This window comes from Sus scrofa, chromosome 12, assembly GCF_054392235.1.
Source record: "Sus scrofa isolate SSC_HxYL_T2T_F1_AM1 chromosome 12, Sscrofa_HxYL_maternal_Yorkshire_Landrace_v2.0, whole genome shotgun sequence".
NCBI lineage: Eukaryota > Metazoa > Chordata > Mammalia > Artiodactyla > Suidae > Sus > Sus scrofa.
Genome location: NC_139394.1, coordinates 20,983,470 through 21,004,599, shown reverse-complemented (window position 1 = coordinate 21,004,599; position 21,130 = coordinate 20,983,470). Strand labels below are relative to the sequence as shown.

At 53.2% G+C, this 21,130-nt stretch overlaps 3 protein-coding genes across 38 annotated transcripts in view; 1 reads left to right on the top strand and 2 right to left on the bottom strand.

The window, feature by feature from the left end:
- Window positions 1–3,594, bottom strand: part of DNAJC7 (DnaJ heat shock protein family (Hsp40) member C7) — a 30,300-nt gene extending 26,706 nt beyond the window's left edge. For 7 of the 10 annotated variants that reach the window (XR_014821155.1, XR_014821154.1, XM_084984494.1 and 4 more), the window contains exon 1: window positions 3,503–3,594. Coding sequence is in view for 5 of the 10 variants with exons in the window: in XM_003131409.6 (XP_003131457.3) it covers window positions 3,503–3,579 (77 nt within the window). In the remaining 5 variants the exon portion in view is untranslated. Of the gene's footprint in view, window positions 1–3,235 lie in introns of all 10 variants that reach the window. The other 3 variants (XR_014821153.1, XM_084984493.1, XM_084984497.1) reach the window with 1 other exon arrangement.
- Window positions 3,595–6,759: 3,165 nt separating this feature from the next.
- NKIRAS2 (NFKB inhibitor interacting Ras like 2) lies at window positions 6,760–12,055 on the top strand. Its single transcript, XM_003131408.5, has 4 exons — window positions 6,760–6,861; window positions 8,118–8,225; window positions 8,988–9,229; window positions 10,109–12,055. Exons 2-4 carry the CDS (start codon window positions 8,132–8,134, stop codon window positions 10,346–10,348), a joined length of 576 nt encoding a protein of 191 aa, XP_003131456.1. The 5' UTR covers window positions 6,760–6,861; window positions 8,118–8,131; the 3' UTR covers window positions 10,349–12,055.
- Window positions 11,995–21,130, bottom strand: part of LOC100622424 (zinc finger protein 385C) — a 58,733-nt gene continuing 49,597 nt past the window's right edge. For 18 of the 27 annotated variants that reach the window (XM_084984468.1, XM_084984476.1, XM_084984467.1 and 15 more), the window contains 6 exons: window positions 20,247–20,357; window positions 18,169–18,334; window positions 14,859–15,146; window positions 14,322–14,518; window positions 13,933–14,043; window positions 11,995–13,419 (listed from right to left, as the gene is read on the bottom strand). In XM_084984468.1, coding sequence (XP_084840594.1) covers window positions 13,186–13,419; window positions 13,933–14,043; window positions 14,322–14,518; window positions 14,859–15,146; window positions 18,169–18,334; window positions 20,247–20,357 — 1,107 coding nt within the window. In that variant the 3' untranslated portion in view covers window positions 11,995–13,185. The remainder of the gene's footprint in view (window positions 13,420–13,932; window positions 14,044–14,321; window positions 14,519–14,858; window positions 15,147–18,168; window positions 18,335–20,246; window positions 20,358–21,130) is intronic. The other 9 variants (XM_084984469.1, XM_084984481.1, XM_084984470.1 and 6 more) reach the window with 2 other exon arrangements.

Here is a 21,130-nt window from a genome sequence, read left to right as displayed (position 1 = left end):
ATTGTTCTTGCTTGTGTCCATCAGGAAAATAGACACTGCGAAGTTAAGACTATCAGCCCAAGGAATCAGGTAAGGCTGCCTGGCTCCTAGGTTGCTGCCACCCCAGCCCCCGACTGCTGCTGGTCCTTTGGGACTTTGCTGTCCAGTCATGCCAGGAGTATGCCGACACAGAAGTGCTTCCTTTATTGATGATCAACTTGAAATCCCTCAATTTTACCATAATAGAGATCTATGGAGACCAAACTGTTCCCCAACCTGGGAAATGGGACAGAGAGCCTTCACTCCAGACAGGTATATATATATCAGGTAAAACAATCAGCAACATTCCAGGAAAATGTAAGGCCTTAAATTAGCTGAAATGTAAAATCTTTGCAATATAGTCCTCTGGCTCCCCAAGCAGTTTCATCTGTTCCGGTGGGCAAAGAGAAATAATAATCTTTGTGTCCAGAACTCAGATCTATTTTGGCACGCCAACTAATGCCTCTTTTATTTTAGCCTCTCAGCTGCTATGAGGGAAAAAGAACTTTGTCAGAGTGACAGGCAGAAAAATGGAAGTCTATTATTTCTTTCTCTCTAGAGACACTAAAGCTAAGGAAATAAAACATGTAGCCATTTAAAATACTACAACCACAAGGTCCAATGTCTTAAAAGCTCCTCTCATTCTGCCCCGTGGGACTGTGACAATTTAGCAGCAGTAGCAGCAGCAGGATGCCCTTGCACAAAGATGCAAGGAAGGACTCTTTGCTGGACTTCACAAAAACAACCCAAGAGACCCATCAACTCCTGTGTCCCCAAGTGAACTGCTAGTAGGACTATAAAAAGAGACACAAACTTGGCCAAATAACTAACCAAGTTGGATGGTAAAGGGCATCCGTAAGAGATGTGTCTATCCCTGCCCTCTGCTGTGACAGCACACGAGGATTCTAGAATATATGAAAAATATAAAATAATCTTCCTCTGAAACTTCTAAGTCAATACTCCATTTTCAGTATTGGAAAGCTACACATAAACAAGACTTTTTCTCACTAACACACCCCAATGTTTACCCTCCTAAGGGTGCCTTATATGGTGGAGAGTCAAAGTGTCAGATTTTTGTTTATTTTCCTTTTGATTTGTTCACATAAACGGTATGTAATATTTATATTTTATCATGTCTCAAAAAGATCTATATAAGTATGTTTAACATATAAGTATTTCATAAGAATGCATTTTTTTCATAGTAAAATTCACAGGTTTTTTCCCTCAGCGGTAGATAAAACAAATGTGCATTTCATAATCAAAGACATCTTAAACTCCATGAAATAAGGCCGTTAGCTCAAGTCAGCACCCTCCCTTATTCTGTTTACTGCTACCAAATACCGTATTTTTTGTGGGTGTGATGTGGGTACATTACAGCATCACCTGTTTTAATTAATTAGTGCCGCTCCCGCAGCAAGAAGTTTGTGGGCTAAGGGTCGAATCAGAGCTGCAACTGCCAGCCTACGCAACAGCCACTCGGAATCCGAGCTGCATCTGTGACCTATACCACAGCTTTCGACAATGCCAGATCCTTAACCCACAGACAGAGGCCAGAGATTGAACCTGCGTCTTCATGGATACTAGTTGGATTCTTAACCTGCTGAGCCACAATAGGAACTCCTGTTTTAAGTTTCTTATGACAGAATATTTTCTAAAGATGTGTGTTTTTGTTTAAAGGAGAAGAATTTGCTTTACATAGGGACTTTGCAGTGAAACTCAAATTAGAGACAGTTCTTATGTCAGAGATTATTTATTTTATTTCATTCTAGTCTCTTTAGGGCTGCACCTGTAGCACATGGAATTCCCAGGCTAAGGGTCGAATTGGAGTTGCAACTGCCAGCCTACACCACAGCCACAGCCACACCAGATTCAACCCACATCTGCGACCTACACCACAGCTCAGGGCAACTCGGAATCCTTAACCCACTGAGCTACGGCCAGGGATGGAACCTGCGTCCTCATGGTTACTAGCTGGGTTTGCTACCCCTGAACCACAATGGGAACTCCATGTCAAAGAGATACATACTGAGCAGAGTGAGTTTACTTTAAATTACTTACAACCCAACTTCCTATTTATAGTACAAACAACCATTGAACTTTTTCCAAACACAAGGTAAATCCTTACAATTAACTTAAGCTCTGTGTATTGGGGGTAGTTGTGCGTCTCGTTTTGTACTTACTTAATGATGCTGATGATGCTTAATTCTAAATACCTGGAAGTAACTGGTTTGTGAAAGCTCAAAACTGAGAGAGACTAGTTGCTCTGGTTTCCTGACGTCTCTGAAATCCCAGGGGCCTACTCCACTTTGTGAGGCTCTTGGCTTCCAAGAGGTCAGGAACTTGGGACACTGACTGCAATAACCATCCTTAAACTTGGTAACTATTCATCTGCCTCCCTGAGCACCCCTTATGTTTCAAACCTGGACAGTAAAAACACACAAACAAACAAACAAAATACCCCTCAGAATCCTGACTGCAGATCTCATGAACTACGCACCACCTGAAACCACCCAGACTGAAGCCATATGGGCTTGATATAAAGATATGCAATAAGTAGGAAGGAGAACGAGGGAACCGTAGTCAATTAAGTTGCGCCTGATAAGGAAAGGGCTCCAAACTTCCAGAACCTTTTCGTGAATTCCGCTCCAGCATTAGGACAAGTATGACTACCCACAACTGTGTTCCAACCCCACTCCAATAACCTGCTTTAGCTGTAGCCAAAACCCAGAGTGTTCTCGAAAACCACTCACTCAGCAGCTCCCTTGGCTAGTCCGGACTGGCAATCTCGAGCCACTGCGGCTGCCCAGCAGCGCCAACAGCGCCCAAGCAGCTGGCCTCCTTCTTGCTGCTTAAGAAATAGTCCTGGGGAAAATGAGGATCTTAGGAAGGTCGGAGGGGGACGGGGGGCTGGGCGTGCAGACCATGAGACAAGCCCCTCACCCTTCTTTATCACCTTCAACTTCTAGGGCAACCGAGGGGCCACCAGGTCAATAATGAAGACACACAATCACCTCGGGCCAGACTAGTACTCGCTGGGGTATAACTACGGAGGAAAGGGAGAGAGAAAAGAGGGTTCTGGCGATGCAAAGTGCTGATAGACAACAATGTGCAGAAGTTAGCAAGAGGAGGAGGGGGTCGGGGGCGATGTAAGAAGTCGTCATCACCACTGCGCCGCCTCCCCCACCCCGCAACAAACCTCCCAGATCCCCTCAGAGACCTGGCCTCTGCAATGAGGACGACCTTCCTCTCTGCTGGGGAAACAAGGCCGAGCCTCAGCTCCCCAGCCAGGCGGAAGCTGGAGGGAAGGGCCGACCTCCGAGAGCGCCCCTTCAGGGGGTCCATCCGGACTCGAGCCCAGATTGGGGGGGGGGGGGTCTCGGAGGGCGGGGCATCGCCTCGACAGGGGCTGCACCACGGCAAGGACGGGGTTCCCGGAGCCACGGAGCTTAAGCTCGCCCGTTCCCCTACCCTGCCACCCGGTTACCTCTTCGCTTCCTCGTCGTCGAGCAGCTCTGGCCCGGTCGCCGCCATTACCACATCGCACTCCGCGGCAGCCGCCATCTTACCGCCGGGACCAGAGAGCCGGGTGGGAGGCCGGCGGTGAAGAGCACTTCCGGTCGGACCATCGAGCAGCTCGGCGGCGCTGCGCCCAGAGGGGTTCCCTCGGGCCCGTCTACCAGCGAGAGGCTCTGCTTGGGGCCAGAGCGGCCTCCCGCCCTCGGAGGTCCACGGTGGTCTCCGCCCTGGGGCGGGGACCCAGAGACGGTTCCTGTGCGTAGGGGGCGCCACTTTACCCTTGGGTCGGACGAGGGATACAGGCTGCTGTCTCCTCTCTAGGCTTTGGCTTTTCTCAGTATTCTGAGAGCCTCGTTGCCATAACAACTTCCAATCCTAGAGAGTCTCCCGTGAGGCTCGGAGAGTCGGACTGGGTAGGGATCCTGTGACCTGGAGGGAAAGAGCCCCCCCCCCCCACTACTATCTTTTCGACCTTGAGAGTGTGTCCACAGCTTCCTTCACGAAAGGAAAGAAGAGACACTTTGAGTCCTTCTTCCCCAGCGTTCATCGGCCCCTAGAAGCCCTGCCCAACCAAGCCAGAGGAACGCAGGGCGTCTTCACACCGCGCCTTTCATCCCCTCTGGATCTCCAAGCACCAACTGGTTCATCACCCTAATGACGCTGACCCTTTGATGAGGCTGCTTTCATGTCAGCCTCCGGGAGTGCCATCTCAGCATTAAACCTAGGGAGGGTGGCATGGGGCCCCAGACTCTGCTCTGGAGTTTATAAGGCAGCTCACGGGGTGAGGTCCCTTCTCCACAGTGTCCCCATTGCTCTCAACCCTTATGTAAACTCCCTGCTCAGCACGCTTGTCTTGTCAAATGCAGTCTGGATCGGGAACTCAGAGAGGGCAAGGACACAGCCTGATCATCTTTTTAGCAACTCCCTTCACTCAAACCAATAATATTTGTGGCCTTGAATTGTATTGGGGTTTCCTGAGGTTAAATTGGGGGAGTTTGAAGTTAAAAATTAAAGTTAACCGGTACTGGAGTTCCCGTCGTGGCTCAGCAGAAACGAATCTGACTAGCATCCATGAGGACACAGGTTCCATCCCTGGCCTTGCTCAGTGGATTAAGGATCTGGCGTTGCCCTGAGCTGTGGTGTAGGTCGCAGAGGTGGCTCAGATCTGGCGTTGCTGTGGCTGTGGTGTAGGTTCCCTAGCCTGGAAACCTCCATATGCTGTGGGTGCGGCCCTAAAAAAAGATTAAAAAAAAAATTAGAGTTAATGGATACTAAAATAAGAGGGGCTCAAGGGAATTTAAAAAGGATTTATCCCCCTTCTTCAGTAAAACAGTCTGTGCCATTGTTGGTAAGTTGCCTGCATGGCCCCTGCCTATCACAGTGCTGAGGAAGCTAAATCACACCTAGCACCTGGGGAACAGAGGATGGGAGAGGCTCAGGTTTTTGGAAGAGAAAAGTCGTTCATCCAGCCAGTCATTCAGCAGCCCTCTCTAAAGTGCCTACTTTTTGCTAGGTTGGGAAGGCACAGACTCGGACCACCTGCCCCATTTGCCAGTGGCTTGGCAGCCTACAGTCTAATGCAGAAGGCCATCTGTCTTTAAGTATCTTCCAAATTTGTGTTCTCTGAATCTAAGATTCCCCATATATCTCCAAGTCTTACTGATTCTCTTACCAAATGTCTCCCCAGTCTAACTCCTTTCCATCCCAGTTCAGGCTCTCATCATTAAAAAGCAAAACAGGAGTTCCCGTTGTAGCGCAGTGGTTAACGAATCCGACTAGGAACCATGAGATTGCGGGTTCGATCCCTGCCCTTGCTCAGTGGGTTAATGATCCAGCGTTGCCGTGAGCTGTGGTGTAGGTCGCAGATGCGGCTTGGATCCCTCGTTGCTGTGGCTCTGGCATAGGCTGGTAGCTGTAGCTCTGATTCGACCCCTAGCCTGGGAACCTCCATATGCCGCAGGAGCGGCCCAAGAAGTGGCAAAAAGACAAAAAAAAAAAAAAAAAAAGCAAAACAAAGCTTGGAATGCTACCATAATCTCCTCACTAACCCCACATCTCATCTCTCTCCAAGCTTCATTCTTCTACCAGAGTGGCAAGTGGCCTTCTTTTTTTTTTTTTTTTTTTTTAATATGGCCATACCTACAACATGTGAAAGTTCACTGGGCCAGGGACTGAATCCCAGTTGCCACCACAGGTGCAGCAACACCGGATCCTTTTAGCCAACTGTGCCAGCTGGGGATCAAACCTGTGTGTCCCTCTGTAGAGACCTGAGCTGCTGCAGTTGGATTCTTAATCCAGTGCACCAGAGTGGGAATTCCCAGAGTGACTTTTTTTTTTTTTCTTTTTTTTAAATGGCTGCACCTCTGGCCCATGGAAGTTCCTGGGCCAGAGATTGAATCAGCAGCTGCAGCAACATGGGAACCTTTAAGCCACTGTACCAGGCTGGGGATTAAGCCGGAGCTTCTGAAACAACCCAAGCTACCGCAGGAGGACATAAATCCTCCAGGAAGGTTCCAAGGAGTTCGTGGTGTCCACTGCCCCCCACCCCAGGTAAATGCCCCTTGGTTGTGCTCCCGTAGCCCTTCTGTAGTAACTCTTACCATGCTGTACTGTAATTGTTGGTTTAGATGTCTAGTTCCTCTAGATGATGAGGTTTTCTTCTTTTTTATTTTTTTTTCTTTTTCAGCTGCACCCAAGGCAGCTGCACCCATAAGAAGTCCCCAGGTTTAGGGGTCCAATCTGGCCTATGCTACAGCAACGCAGGATCCGAGCGGCTTCTGTGACCTACGGTGCACCTCGGCCGCAAGGACCAGATGCTTAACCCACTGAGTGAGGCCAGGGATGGAACCCTCATCCTCATGGATACTAGTCAGGTTCTTAACCCGCCGAGCCACTATGGGAACTCCTAGGTGGTGACATTCTAATGGGCAGTTACCATGTCTATTTTGCCAGTTTCTTCTCAGCAAGTGGTCCTGTACCTGGCACAGAATAGGCGCTCAGAAGACCTTGGATGGATAAACGACTGAATAAACTCAGGCTTACTGTACTGTTAACCTTTAGAGAAAGAACATTTGGGCATCTGAGATCCCGGGAGCCTAGAACCCTGCGTTGGGCCGACCACCCAGCCCAGGTCCCGGCCGTCATTTCCCCGCCGGCCTCCGGGGGCGCTGTGGGGCCGGCGACCGCTCTCCGCCGCCGGAAATGGGCTTGCCGGATGGAAGCTACGGGCGGGCCCGGACGGAGCCTTGACAACCCGGAGAAAGACCCAAGGGCTTACGGCTGTGCTGCCACACCCCCGTTCCCTGCCCACCTGGAGGGCCCCAGGAGGTACGGAGCTGGGAGGCCGGGATCGACCACCGCATCCGGGACGCTTTAGAATTCTGATTCTCTGGGAGCGCGTCGTGGGGAAATCTGTGCTAGAGACCCGTCTGGGAGTCTCTCTTGGGATATCCCTTAATTGCAGGGCTTCCTGTATGAGCCCCCTCGAGGGGGTAGGCTCTACACCAGGAGTTCCCTCTGGAGAGGTTTCTGTTTGGGATCTCTTTGGGGCGTGATCTGTCTCTGCTTTCTGGGTGAATCTTTGGGGATCATTCTGGGAAGCCTGTGTTTGGGATACCTTCGAGGAGATCTCTGTTTGGGACCTCTTTGGAGAAGGGGTTTCTGTGTCTAAGCCTTATCTGGGTCCATCAGTCCAAGGGCAGCAACATTTTTTTCCTTTCAAAGGCGTTCGTTTCTTAGATTCCTTCACTCCTTTGTTTCTTGTCTCACTCCTTTGTTTCTTGTCTGATGTTGTTCATCTTAGCCATGGACTTGACTGGGAATTGGAGGGAACTAATTGACTGCATAAACCACATGGGGAAGCAAAATGTCCTTAATTGTTCGCTCTCCCCAAGAGAAGTGGAACAGGACAGATCCACACTAAAGAATATACCCGCTTATTTCTCCTTGGGGTCATGGTTTAAGAGCGGAAGCTGAGACAGAGCGCCCTTCAGCAACTGGTCCTCTATATTCTGTGCACAGAAAGGAATCTGGCTATTGGCTCCTTTTCTTTTTTTTCCTTTTGCTTTTCAGGACCGCACCTGCGGCATATGGAGGTTTCCAGGCTAGGAGTTGAATCGGAGCTACAGCTGCCGGCCCACACCACAGCCACAGCAACGCAGGATCTGAACCGAGTCTGCGACCTACACCACAGCTCAGGACAATGCTGGATCCTTAACCCACTGAGCGAGGCCAGGGATGGAACCTGCAACCTCATGGTTCCTAGTTGGATTTATTTCCGCTGTGCCACAACAGGAACTCCTGGTTCCTTTTAACCAGCAACTCTCTATCCCCTTTATGGCAACATTTACTGAGCATCTCTTCTGTGCCAGTTACTGGCCAAGTACTGGGAAGAAGATGAATAAGGTACAGCTGACTGTCCAGTGGTGGACATAGGCCCATCACTTCAATACCCCCTCACTAGGGTACCGGGCGGTGCTGAATCCCTGAGGCTGTGCATTCAGTTCAGAACTTGGGCCCTCCATTAAGGGAAGTCTGCCCTCTGTTTTAATGCTGCTTCACCCAGTGTGCTTCTACTCTTCAAGGTTGAAAGCTAAGCATGGGGAAGAGCTGCAAGGTGGTCGTGTGTGGCCAGGCATCTGTGGGCAAAACTTCCATCCTGGAGCAGCTTCTGTATGGAAACCATGTTGTAGGTGAGTGTTGTTGGAGGTGGGCCTGGTGGAGGACATTGAACAGCAAGGAGAGGATTTGATCGCTGCACAGAGAAGGCGAAAAGCTGTGCAGGGTGGTTATTACACTGAAAGATCCTACTCTGCTGGAAAAATCTGGAAAGAGGAACCCCATTATCCGAGATAGGAAGGCAAAACTCCTAGGTCACACCGTGCTTAGCATGGAATCAACATGAGATTAAATCTGTTCCCTATAGCACTCCAGTCCTGCCAGACACACGGTATCCAGCCCCCCTCCTCAGTCCCGTGTTCCTTTCTGAGTCTGATTAGCCTGTTGAGATATGTTTTATGTATATATATATATATACACACACACACACACACACACACACACACACATATGTATGTGTGTGTATATGTACATATATGTATTTTTTTCCCCTTTGCTTTTTAGGGCCACACCTGCAGCATATGGAGGTTCCCAGGCTAGGGGTTGAATCAGAGCTACAGCTTCCAGCCTATGCCACAGCCACAGCCACAGCCACGTGGGATCCGAGCCACGTCTGCAACCTACACCACAGCTCATGGCAATGCCAGATCCTTAACCCACTGAGTGAGGCCAGGGATCGAACCCGCAACCTCATGGATACTAATTGGATTCGTTTCCGCTGCACCACAACGGGAAGTCCCCCCCCCTTTTTTTTTTTTTTTTTGGATATTCTCAGTCACTCGTGTTCCCAGTCTCCTTTCTCCCTAGAAACAAGTTTTCTCCTCATTTTGTCCCAGGTTCTGAGATGATTGAGACGCAGGAGGACATCTACGTAGGTTCCATCGAGACTGACCGGGGGGTACGGGAGCAGGTGCGTTTCTACGACACCCGGGGACTCCGAGATGGGGCCGAGTTGCCCCGGCACTGCTTCTCCTGCACTGACGGCTATGTCCTGGTCTACAGCACGGACAGCCGAGAGTCCTTTCAGCGCGTGGAGCTGCTCAAGAAGGAGATCGACAAATCCAAGGACAAGAAGGAGGTGTGTGGGGGGACCCTGGTGGTGAATGGTTCCTGGGCTGGCTTTGGGAGGTCTGGCATGGCTCTGTTTTTCACTCCTTTACCAGGAGGTAGGTTTGGAGCTGGAGGGTTGGAGATGGAGGCCACGGGAGTGTGTCTTCACCCCTGGAGTAGTCATATGTTGAGACTGCTCAAAGAGGCTTCTCTTTAGTTTAAGACCTAATGCGTGATGGCCCCACTAGTCTTTTCTTATAACAGTTCTGTGCTCTTAGCTGTGAAGGCTCTTCTTTTTTTTTTTTCCCCCTTAGGGTCACACCTGTGGCATATGGAAGTTCCCAGGCTAAGGGTCTCATTGGAGCTGCAGCTGACAGCTTCCACCACAGCCACAGCAATGCCAGACCCAATCCCCTCTGGGACCTGTACCGCAGCTCAGCAACGCTGGATCCTTTAACCCACTGATCGAGACCAGGGATTGAACCCTCATCCTGTGGATACTAGTTGGGCTCTTAACCCACTGAGCCATGACGGGAACTCCTTAGCTGCAAAGACCCTTCTGTTCTCAAATCCGCCTCTAAGCTGCAGGCATTCTGGGAGTGCTTCCTCCAGTTCGCCAGCAACCAGCTGACTTCTGGGAATGATCAGGCATGGGTGACCCAGGGCTTGTGACAGTGGAACTCCTGGAGGGGGTGCCGGATGGAGGCCAGAATTTGAACAAAGAAAGAAGCGGGGGAAAGCAACCATTTCCCTCTCTGCCCGGCACAGTTTCTAATACAGGAAGCAAGGAGCCATCAGGCACTGAGACTTTCCCTCTCCTAGGACTCTAAGGTGTTCACCAGCCCTCACACCCATTCCTGAGGTCCGTGCTGCAGCCAGAGGCCCCCACTCTGCCCCTCTTCCCCAGGTCACCATCGTGGTCCTCGGCAACAAGTGTGACCTGCAGGAGCAGCGGCGTGTAGACCCAGACGTGGCTCAGCACTGGGCCAAGTCAGAGAAGGTGAAGCTGTGGGAAGTGTCGGTGGCTGACCGCCGCTCTCTGCTGGAGCCCTTCGTCTACCTGGCCAGCAAGATGACCCAGCCCCAGAGCAAGTCGGCCTTCCCCCTCAGCCGCAAGAACAAGGGCAGCGGCTCCTTGGATGGCTGAAGAGCTGCCATCCCTTCTTCACTTTCCCAGCCCTGGCAGAGGGGTTGAGGGGAAAGGGGGGGTTAGGCAAGCCGTCCTTCCCAGGAGGGTGTGGGAGCGCCCCACTAGGCTAGGCAGCTGGGCTGTCTCCGGCTCAGGTAGCTTTTGCTCCCTCCCAGCTCTGGGAAGTACAGAGTCTAGGTTAGCGCCCCCCACCCTCCCTCCCCCACAGCTGTCATTATATCTGCCCTGCTGTGACTGGGACGGTTGTGGGTCACTGTCCCCTCTACCCACCCTGGACAGGAAGCAGAGCTACTCTGCAGAAGTGCCCAGTCTGGAGTCTGGTTCCTGTCACAGGGGTCCTGCACCTCTGGGGTTCCTGCCAATCACACAGCACACACATGCTTGTGGCACAAGCCTGGACTCTGGAGAAGGGGTGTCCAGGTATCATGTGTGTGTGTGTGTGTATAGACGTGCACACACGTGCGTGCTGGTATCTGGGTGCCTCCTCATCTAACACCCTGGCCTCTCTCCGTCCTTCCATGGCTGGGAGAAGCTAGCGTCCCGGGAAGTGTACTTTTTGGTTTGAACTCTTCCTGCAGCTGTTTTGCTTCCTCTTCCTGCTCAGGGAGTACTTCACTGGTTAAGGTGGAAGGCAACGCTGACAGGGCTGGGAGTCACCAGCTGGCTTTGTGACCCTGCGAGGCCTTTCCCCTCTCGGGGCTTCAGTTTTCTCATCTGCAGGGTGACGGCAGTTGCTTAGCTGATCTCCGTCCCCTCCAGCCCTGTGGTTGTATGATGCTTGCGGTCAGGCCTGCTGCGACTGTACCTGCAGCTTCTCCCTCTTCAAGGTGCTACGCTTACCGCCCAGAGGCTGGGACACTGCTCTCCCCCAACCACCAGGGGGCAGGAGTGCACTCCCCGCGCTCCTTACCAGAGTGGGGGGCACCCAGTGCCCAATCACGGACCTCACAGCCCTGGGACTGGTCTTCACCCCTTGCTGTGGTGGTTTTCAGCAGATAGTGGACTTCCTTTTTTTTTTTTTTTCCTCCTCTTTTCAGGGCTGCACCTGCAGCATATGGAGGTTCCCAGGCTAGGGGTCTCATCAGAGCTACAGCTGCCGACCTATGCCACAGCCACAGCAACTCTGGATTGGAGCTGCACCTGCGACCTCCACCACGGCTCACGGCAACACCGGATCCTTAACCCACGGAGTGAAGCCAGGGATCAAACCCGCATCTTCACAGATACTTAGTTGGGTTCTTAACCCACTGAGCCAGGACAGGAACTCCTGATAGTGGACTTCTGTTTATACATCACCTGCGTTTATATGCCTACTGCCATGGTGAAGGCTGGACAAGGTGCTCCTCTAGCTCGCCCTTCTTACCTCAGATGCCTGAGCAGCACAAGGCAAACCCGGAGCAGCTTCTCAGGAGCTGACAGATCTGTTGGGGCTCAGAAGGGCGGTTACACTTTGAACCTGCTATAAAGTGAGCTTGTAACCCACAACGTCCTGTGCCCACTTCATGCTTCTCATGTGCACACCTAGTGCAGGTGAGCCACGAGAGCCAGGGCACTCCCAATACGTGCCCCTTCTCCCCAAGACGGGAGAGGTGATCTGGGCAGGCAGCCCAGGCTGGGCAAGTTGAGTTAGGGCATAGACAGGCTTGGGGTGAGATTCATTTATTGACGTGTTGGACACAATAAAACCACAACTGTTATCAAAAAGTTTCCCTCCCCTCCCCCCTTTTTCTTGTTCCCCCATTGGGTACCACTTTAAAGAAAGAAGATACAGGTGGATACTGGCAAAGTCCCATATTGTGGGGTGAGGGCAGCCGTGCTGGGGTGGGGTGGAGGTTGTGATAGTGACTTTGACAGCCTGAAAATGGGTCTTGAGAGTGGATTCCCAACTGGATCCCCACACTCAGATTCATGGTGAGGGGGGGCTCGGGGTGCTGGTCAGGGCAGGGAAAGCGGGACCAAGTGCTGGGGCCAGTTTGGGTTGAGGACCTGGAGCGGAAAGCTCTCCACTGGGGAGCCCCGGGGGGATTCAGCATTAGCTGGGTCCATGGTCTGAGGGAAACCCAGCATCACCCATTTTCCTGCCAGGGAGCTGGGATTCAGGGGGAATCAATGAAAGGCCAAGAAGGGAGACCTTGTGTGCAACTGATCACTCCCTCCATGAAAACTAGCCCTGTCCTGCCAGCAGATGAAAACCCCAGCAGCTCCTTGGCTTCGCCCCACTTGGCACTGCTCCCTTTGGCTTCCACACCCTTCCGCCGCTCCCTCAGGGTCACCTTGTCCAGGTGGCCCTGACTCATCCCAGCTTGAGACCCCTTCCCTCACCTCTGTGATTCTCTGGAGAATCCAGTGAGTGGGGAGGGCCTCCCCGCCCAAGACACGGGAATAGAGGTCACGGTCTTGTCCTCGGGCTAGGAGAAGATTCCTTGGGGCGATGGCCACGTGGGTATAGGTCTTGAGTGGGGGAATGAGAGCACCATGGGGCTGGGGCTAGGATTTTGCATAGATCTTTGGGTTTCCCAGTTTGCACCCCATAAGTCAGGATGGAAATGTAGGGTTGCCCAGGACTAGCCCTAGAAGCCTGGGGGGAGGGAGGGTGCAGATGGATGGTCCTTGGGCTCTGGGCAGGTGGGAGGGCGGGCTAGAGTGGAGTCCCCTGTGCAGACTGAGTGAAGGGCAGCAGCTCTTGGCATGACCCCAGCCCTTCCCAGAATGGGCAGGACCCCCAGGCTGTAAAAGGTGGCTTCCTGTGGGGTGTCAGGAACTGAGGCCTCTCAGGAAGAGGAGGAGGGGAAGAGCAACTCCTGGGAGGTCGGCCCCGGGGCTCCCCAGGAGGGCTAATAGGGGGTGAAGACGATGGGTGCCGTGGCTGGGCGAACAGCTCCCGCTGGGGTGCGAAACAGGGCTGGGCCCAGGATGGGGGCGGGGAAGACAGTGGTGGCCGCTGTGGGGGCAGGCCGGAGGGCCAGGGGCCCTGGCAGGGCACAGATGGCCGCTGTGGTGGGGATCGGGCTGGGCAGGAAGCGGGCTGCCAGCGTCTTGGTGAGTTGCTTCTGCAAGGCCAGTTTAGACTGCAGAGAAGAGAGAGGAGTGGACACAGTCTCTGACCCCAGGAAAATCCCCTCCCTTCCCTGGGCCCCACCCTTGGGCTTTCTGCTGCAGGAAAAACGTGACTTTCAGGATTCCAAACCTAAATCCTCCCCCCTTGCCACCCCCAAACATTCATTCTGAAAGGCTTTCTCCACCACCTGTCTTCCTGAGGGGAGGGAGGGGCTCTGAGGATGGAGAGCCGGGGAGGAGGCCGCGGGGCGCGGGGGAGAGATGGTCTCTCGGACATGCACACCCACCCCCTCGCCCTTGCCCCTGAGATTTCCACCCCCGAGCCCACCTCCCTGGAAATTTTCGGGGCAGATCCCAAGAGGCCAAAAACCTAACAACTCCGGTTCTTTCTCTGCCCAGGCAGCCTCGAAGGGGAGGCGGCTTCCTTCCTGCCCCCACTCCCAGCCCCCCAGCTGGCCCTCCCTTCCGGCCTCCCCTCTCCCCTCTGGACCTGGGTGCCAGCTCTGTTGCCTGGAGACAGATACCTTGAGGATACTCACAGCCAGCGCTGCGTGCTTCTGCAGCTTGCTGTGCTGGCTGGAGGGCTTGGGGGGCTTCCCTGCCAGGCGGTCTTTGTGCCTCCTGCTGCTCAGGTGCTGATGGACAGACAGACAGACTGGGAACAAGATGAGGCACCCGAGGCCCCCCAGAACCACCCTACCATCCTCGGCTAACTCACACTGCCTCTGCCGACAAGTCACTCGCCTACTGCGCGTGGCCCTGGGAAGGGGACGTGAGGACCGGCCTGTGCCCTCCCAGAGCCCACTGTCCTAGCCTGGCGCCTCCTCCTCCACCTGCTCCCCTCAGGCTCCCTCCTGGCCTGGCGCTGGGCTCACCCCTGCTCCAACCCCAGCTCCGGCCTCACTTGGCCCACCTGCTTGAGCTGGGTCTCTGAATTGACCTGGAGCTGACAGAGAGCACAGTGGAAAGGGGGGCTGGGCCCCTGTCGGCCCCCCCGGGCCCCGGTCACTCTCTTGGCCTTGTGTCCAGCGCCTCCACGGGGCATAGCGCGGCCCCGGCCTCTGTGGGGAACACCTCGCTGACCTTCCACCATCCACCGGTGCTTGGCTCCTGGGGGGTGGGAAAGACGACAGCTTGTCAGCAGCAAAGAGGGGCTGCAGGGACCACCAGGGAGACCCCCTCCAGAAAGGTCAGTGTGGCTGTCCCTTTAGGCCTCCAGACTGTGCTGCATGAGCGCCCCCCTCCGGCCACTCGAGATTCCTCTCTCTCTCCAAAAGGTCCCCCCAGCCGCTCTCCTTTCCCGCCAGGCTCCCCCGAGGGACTCAAAGGCCCACCCAATCAGGCCTGTCACCTAGCCCACGAGCAAAGTGCCCAGAGGCTCTGGCCTGCCCACAGCTGGTGGGGGCATCTCCCTGGGACTCCAGCTGGGGTGGGGGTGGGGCGTGCTGACCTGTGTTGTGAGCCTGAAGCTGGGAGGCGGAGTTCACGGTCACCTTACACGTGGGGCAGTAGAGGCGCCCCTTCTCGCTCCCTCCTTCCCCACTCACACCGCTTCCCACAGCGGCGGCCGCCGGTTCAGGCCCTGGCGCCTCCCTCCCAGGTTCTGGGGAGCAGGGTGGGCAGGAGGAAGAGGAGGAGGCAGCATCCAGGAGGTCTGAGTGGGCCGGCTCCCTGGGCGTGGGTTCCGGACTCAGGGGGGCCTGGAGTTCGGGGCCAGGAGGAGGTGCCGCAGGAACAGCTGGGGAGATGGAAAGCATTGGGTAAAGGGTGTGAGGGCCGAGACGATTTGCAAGACCATGATTTTTCTTCTTTTCTTTTTAGGGCCGCACCCGCAGCATATGGAGGTTCCCCGGCTAGGGGTCGAATAGGAGCTACGACTGTTGGCCTACACCACAGCCACAGCCACAGCCACAGCCACGTGGCATCTAAGCCGCATCTGCAACCTACACCACAGCTCACAGCAATGCCAGATCCCCGACCCACTGAGTGAGGCCAGGGAGCAAACCTGCATCCTCATGGATACTAGTGGGATTTGTCTCCACTGAACCACAATGGGAATTCCCTCAAGACCATGATTTTAAACAAAGACATACTGGGAGTGGCATAATCACTCTGAGTGCAGGCTCCCCACCAAATCACTGGGCAGACTTGCCCCCCTGTGGGCCTCAATTTTCCCACCTGAAATCATAATGTTGGACACACTGTGGTCTCAGAGAGCCCACCCAGCCCTGATAATCTACTGTCATAAGTGAACTGTTAAATAAGTGGAAGTCACCAAAAAGACACATGAGAAGAGTCACAGAGCACGATTCATAGTAGCAGAAAACTGCAGCTATCATCAAATGTTCATCAACAGGAGAAGAGTGCAATGAGTTGGCGGGTCATGCAAAGGAGTAATACATGGCAATGAAAAAGGACAAAGTACAGCTACCCACAACAAAGAAGAAGCCAGATGCGAAACCCGCATATTACATGGAGTTCCCTTCTTGGCTCAGTGGTTAATGAACCTGGCTAGCATCCACGACAATCCGGGTTTAATCCCTGGCTTCGCTCAGTGGATTAAAGATGTGGTGTTGCCGTGAGCTGTGGTGTAGGTTGCAGATGCAGCTCGGATCCCGAGTTGCTATGGCTGTGGTGTAGGCTGGCAGCTATAGCTCCAATTCAACTCCTAGTCTGGGAACTTCCATATGCTGCAGGTGCGGCCCTAAAAAGCAAAAACAAAAAACAAAAAAACCCCTTACATATTATAGATTTTCCTCAAATTATAATGGGGTTACATCCTGATAACCCCACTGTAAGTTGAAAATATCATAAGTTGAAAATGCATTTAAGATAGCTAACTTAGCCTACTGTAAACATGCTCAGAACACCTATATTAGCCTACAGTGGAGCAAAATCACCTAACACAAAGCTTGCTTTATAATAAAGTGTTGAATATCTCATGTCATTTATTGAACACTGCTGAATGTGAAAAACAGATGGGTTACAAGCGCACAGGATGGTTGTGTGTCTGTTGTTTATCCTCCTGGTCATGTGACTGCCACTGCCCAGTATCATAAAAGAGTAGGTACCATATATCACTAGCTCAGAAAAGATCAAAACTCAAAATTGAGGAGTTCCCATGTGGCTCAGTGGGTTAAGGATCTGGCGTTGTCACGGCTGTGGCTCAGATTCAATCCCTGGATCGGGGACTTGCATGTGCCGCCAGCACAGCCAACAAAACCAAGAAACAAAAAGCAACGATGAGATCCTAATGGACCAGGGTGCCCTAGTTCAACGCCTGGTGTCTTTGTGAGAAGAGCATATGAAGACAGAGATGCCGGGGAGACCGTGGTTGAAGGAGGAAGCAGAGCTTGGAACCACGCATCCATAAACCGAGAAACACCAAGGCTCGCCAGCAACCACCAGAAGCTGGAGGAGTGGAATGAAACAGACTCTCCCCATGTGCCGCCAGGAGGAACCAGTCCTGTGGATGCCTTGTTCTCAGCTTCTGACCTCCAGAGCTGTGAGTAAATAGATTTCTCACAAATGACCAGTCTGTGGTCATTTGCTGTCCCCACCCTAGGATGCTAACACAAAGGCAATGACTGGGAAGGGGTCCTAGGAGGGGCTTCTGGGGTACTTGTGACATGTGTCTTCATCTTGGCCGATTGACACAGGAAAATCCATGGAGCTCTATGCCTTTTTTTTTCAGGGCCACACCTGTGGCACATGGAGGTTCCCAGGCTGGGGATCAAATGGGAGCTGTAGCTGTTGGTCTCCACCACAGCCACAGCAACACCGGATCCTTAACCCACTGAGTGAGGCCAGGGATCAAACCCGTGTCCTCATGGATACTAGTCTGGTCCATTACTGCTCAGCCACAGTGGGAACTCCAACCTCTACACTTCTGATATGTGACTTTTTCTGTATGTAAGAAAGCAGAGAGTTCCTGTCGTGGCTCAGCAGCTAACGAAGCTGACTAGCATCCATGAGGATGCAGGTTTGATCCCTGGCCTCGCTCAGTGGGTTATGTATCTGGCATTGCCATCAGCTGTGGTGAGGTCACAGACATGGCTCAGATCCTGTGTTGCTGTGGCTGTGGTGTAGGTCAGAGGCTATAGCTCCAATTCCATCCCTAGCCTGGGAACCTCCATATGCCACCTGGTGTGGCCCTAAAGGACAAAAAAAAAAAAAAAAAAAAAAAAGGAAGCAGAGTTCCCGTCATGGCTCTTCGGTTAAGGAATCTGAGTAGCATCCATGAGGACACAGGTTCGATCCCTGGCCTTGCTCAGTGGGTTAAGGATCTAGCATTGCCATGAGCTGTGGCGTAGGTCACAGACAAGGCTAGGATCCTGTGTTGCTGTGGCTGTGGTGTAAGCTGGCAGCTACAGCTCCAATTTGACCCCCAGCCTGGGAACCTCCATATGCTGTGGGTGCCGCCCTAAATAAAAGCAAAAAAAAAAAAAAAAAAAAAAAGGAAGCAACACAATAAGGAACCAATACAAGCAAGACCAATAGTAAACAGAAATGGCTCAAACCCTTGTCAGAAAGCAGATTTGGAGTTCCCACTGTGGCACAATGGGATGGTGGCATCTCTGCAGCGTCAGGGTGCAGGTTCAATCCCCAGCCTGGCACAGTGTGTTAAGTTGCAGCTGTGACTCAGATCTGATCCCTGGCTTGGAAAAACCCATATGCCATGGGGGAGCCAAAGAAGAAAAAAGGAAAGAAAGAAAAAGCAGATTTGGAGTGAGGAGTGGGGAGAAAGGTTCAGGACTGACCTTTGCTCCACGGCTCTTCAGGGGCTCCACTGGCTGGAGTTGGGGTTGGGGACACCAGCGTCCCATCCTGGGCCAGGGTTTGTGGCCTCTGCTTGCTCTTGGCGGCTTCGACAGCCTTGAGTTTTCTGGCATGTTTGTGGCCTTTGTAATGTGCTTCGGCCTGGTTCTGGGGAGGGGAGGGCAGAGGGTCACCGTTCATTCACTGAATGCACCTGCCCTATCCTTGAGCTGCGCTGGGCAGGGCAGGCCTGAGGGAGGCAGGGTTCTGGCTGCTCAGGGTGAATCCTTATCTTGTCACCGCCGGTGTGTAGCCCAGAGGTTTACAGAATACATTCTCATACATGAGCTCCCAGGCAAGGAGCCTCTGGCTTCAAATTCTGCCTCAGCCACTTATTAGCTGTGCATCTTTGGGCAAGTCACCTCACTTCTCTGAGCTTTAGTTTGCTCACTCACAAACCCTGATAATAATACTGACTTTAGAGGGTTGTGAGAATTAAAATGAGAACATGAATGACAAAGGCCTGGGACAAACAGTAGGTGCTCAATGAATGTTCGTTACCAGGTTTATAAATAAGCAAGTGGAAAAATAGCAGTCCTCACACTTCAGGGGCTGTGCACCCCAGATCACTCATCCTTTCTTACATTCTTATTCAACAAATAGTTATTGTGGGAGTTCCCATCGTGGCTCAGTGGTTAATGAATCCGACTAGGAACCATGAGGTTGTGGGTTCGATCCCTGGCCTTGCTCAGTGGGTTGAGGATTCCGAGTTGCCGTGAGCTGTGGTGTAGGCTGCAGACACGGCTCGGATCCCGCACTGCTATGGCTCTGGCGTAGGCCGGCGGCTACAGTTCCGATTCGACCCCTAGCCTGGGAACCCCCATATGCTGTGAGAGTGGCCCTAGAAAAGGCAAAAAGACAAAAACAAAAACAAAACAACAACAACAACAACAACCAAAACCCAAATAGTTATTGAGCATTTGCTCTTTGCTGGGGACTGTACTAGGCCTGGCACGAAGAAGATAAAGTTCCTCCTTTGGCATGAAGTCTCTCCATCCAGCTACCACTCGCCTAACTTTTATAACCTCAAAGCCAGGAGGGACCCCCCAAATCTGACCTGGACACTAGGAGTCCCTGCTTGTTGCTTGCAAACGTAGGAAACACAGGCCCCCGTGGCCCCTCCCAGACCCTTTTGCCAGAGTAGGTCTGTTGTTTGTTTCTGTTTTGGTTTGGGGTTTTTTTTGCTTTTTAGGGCCACACTCATGGCATATGGAGGTTCCCAGGCTAGGGGTCGAATCGGAGCTATAGATGCCGGCCCACGACACAGTCACAGCCACAGCCACAGCCATGCCAGATCCAAGCTGCATCTGGGACCTACAGACCAGAGCTCATGGCAACCTCCTGAATGCTAGTTGGGTTCATTACCACTGAGCCACAATGGGAACTCCTAGAGCAGGTCTGCTGAGAGCATCTCCCCAAGCTGCTGTGTTGTCTGGACAGAAGGTAAACCTTCCCTGGGAGGCCAGCATGAGGCCCCTCCACTCTCTCGGGGCAGGCCGGAGTAGAAAGTATGCAGACCATGGGGTCAGCCAGGCCTGGGTTCAAATCCCAGCCCCTCTACTTACCAGCTGTGTGGCCCCAGGCAAGTCCCTTAACCTCTCTGAGGCTCAGTTTCCCCATCTGAAAAGTGGGGATGAGGAGAGCGCCTCTATCTGTCCCCTAGATGTCTTGTGAGACTCAAGAGGATGGGCGTGAACGCATCCTGTGAACTCTCAGGGGTGTTAAGAACTCAGCTCCAGACCAGGAGCTAATGGTGGCCCCTGGGGCTCAGAGTAGGGAAGTGAAGTCTTCCCTCTTGCAGAAGGGTCCAGAACACAGAGGAATCCCCAGGGGATGGGACGGGAAGGGGCAGAGGAATCTTGAGAGAGGAGAGGATGGGACCAGTAAAGGACCAGGAGCGACTGTTCTGCAACGAGGGACAGAAAATACGGACCAGGGTCCCTTTGCCACCCCTATTCCTCCAGGAAAGACCCCAGAAGTCCAGCCCCCTCCCCAGCCTGTTTCCCCTGCTCCCTCTCACCGCTGAGTTGAACCTCAGGTGGCAGATGTTACAGGATATGAAGAGCTTCTTCTTCAGAGGGGAGGGGACCCCGAATGTGTGGCTGATGACAGCTTTCTGGACTGGGTCCATCTGTGAAGGGGGTGGGAGGGCACAAGAACTTTGGGGTCAGCACAGTAAGGCGGGGGGTGGGGGGGCAGTCAGTGCCAAATGCCCCAAACCAAAGACAGTGGAGGAGGGCAGAGGGCGGCCCGTAGGGAGAACGTTCCCGTGCCTGTGGAGTTTAAAAAAAAGCAACAGCCTCTTCCCTGGCTGACTGTCCCTGCCAGCCTAGGCCGGACTGGAGGCAGGGGGATGGCCAGGGTGACCTCCATGGTCTTGAGAAACCAGAGGCTGCTTGTCCCGGCATCTCTGCCGCCCCGCTAGTCCCTCTTGGCCTCATTCGGGAGAATCACCACTATTGGAACAGAGCTGGGGACAGAGAGGAGCAGAGAAGGGAATGTGGAACCTCCTTCCCCGGAACCCAGTCTCGTGCTGGCCCTGTGGGCTGGGGGAGGTAGAGGCTTATCTTACCAGCTCTGCCACTGTCGCAGGGCCTGGGAGGGAGGGGGGAGCCACGGCCCAGGGGCAGTGGGGGGGGCCAGAGGGTTCCTTGAGTAGAAGGGTCATTTCTCTGGAATATTGTGTTTTTTATTTTTTTTTGCTTTTTAGGGCTGCACCCATGACATATGGAGGTTCCCAGGCTAGGGGTTAAATCGGAGCTGCCGCTGCCGGCCTACACCACAGCCGCAGCAACACGGGATCCAAGCTGTGTCTGCAACCTACATCCCAGCTCATAGCAACACCAGATCTTTAACCCACTGAGAGAGGCCAGGGATCAAACCCGAATCCTCACGGATACTAGT

Excerpts from the sequence above, each read along its gene's own strand:
- NKIRAS2 (XM_003131408.5), top strand. The coding sequence starts at position 8,132 with ATGGGGAAGAGCTGCAAGGTGGTCGTGTGTGGCCAGGCATCTGTGGGC. Across the intron at positions 8,226-8,987 it reads GTATGGAAACCATGTTGTAG|GTTCTGAGATGATTGAGACG; the intron begins GTGAGTGTTGTT and ends ATTTTGTCCCAG. Across the intron at positions 9,230-10,108 it reads AATCCAAGGACAAGAAGGAG|GTCACCATCGTGGTCCTCGG; the intron begins GTGTGTGGGGGG and ends CCTCTTCCCCAG.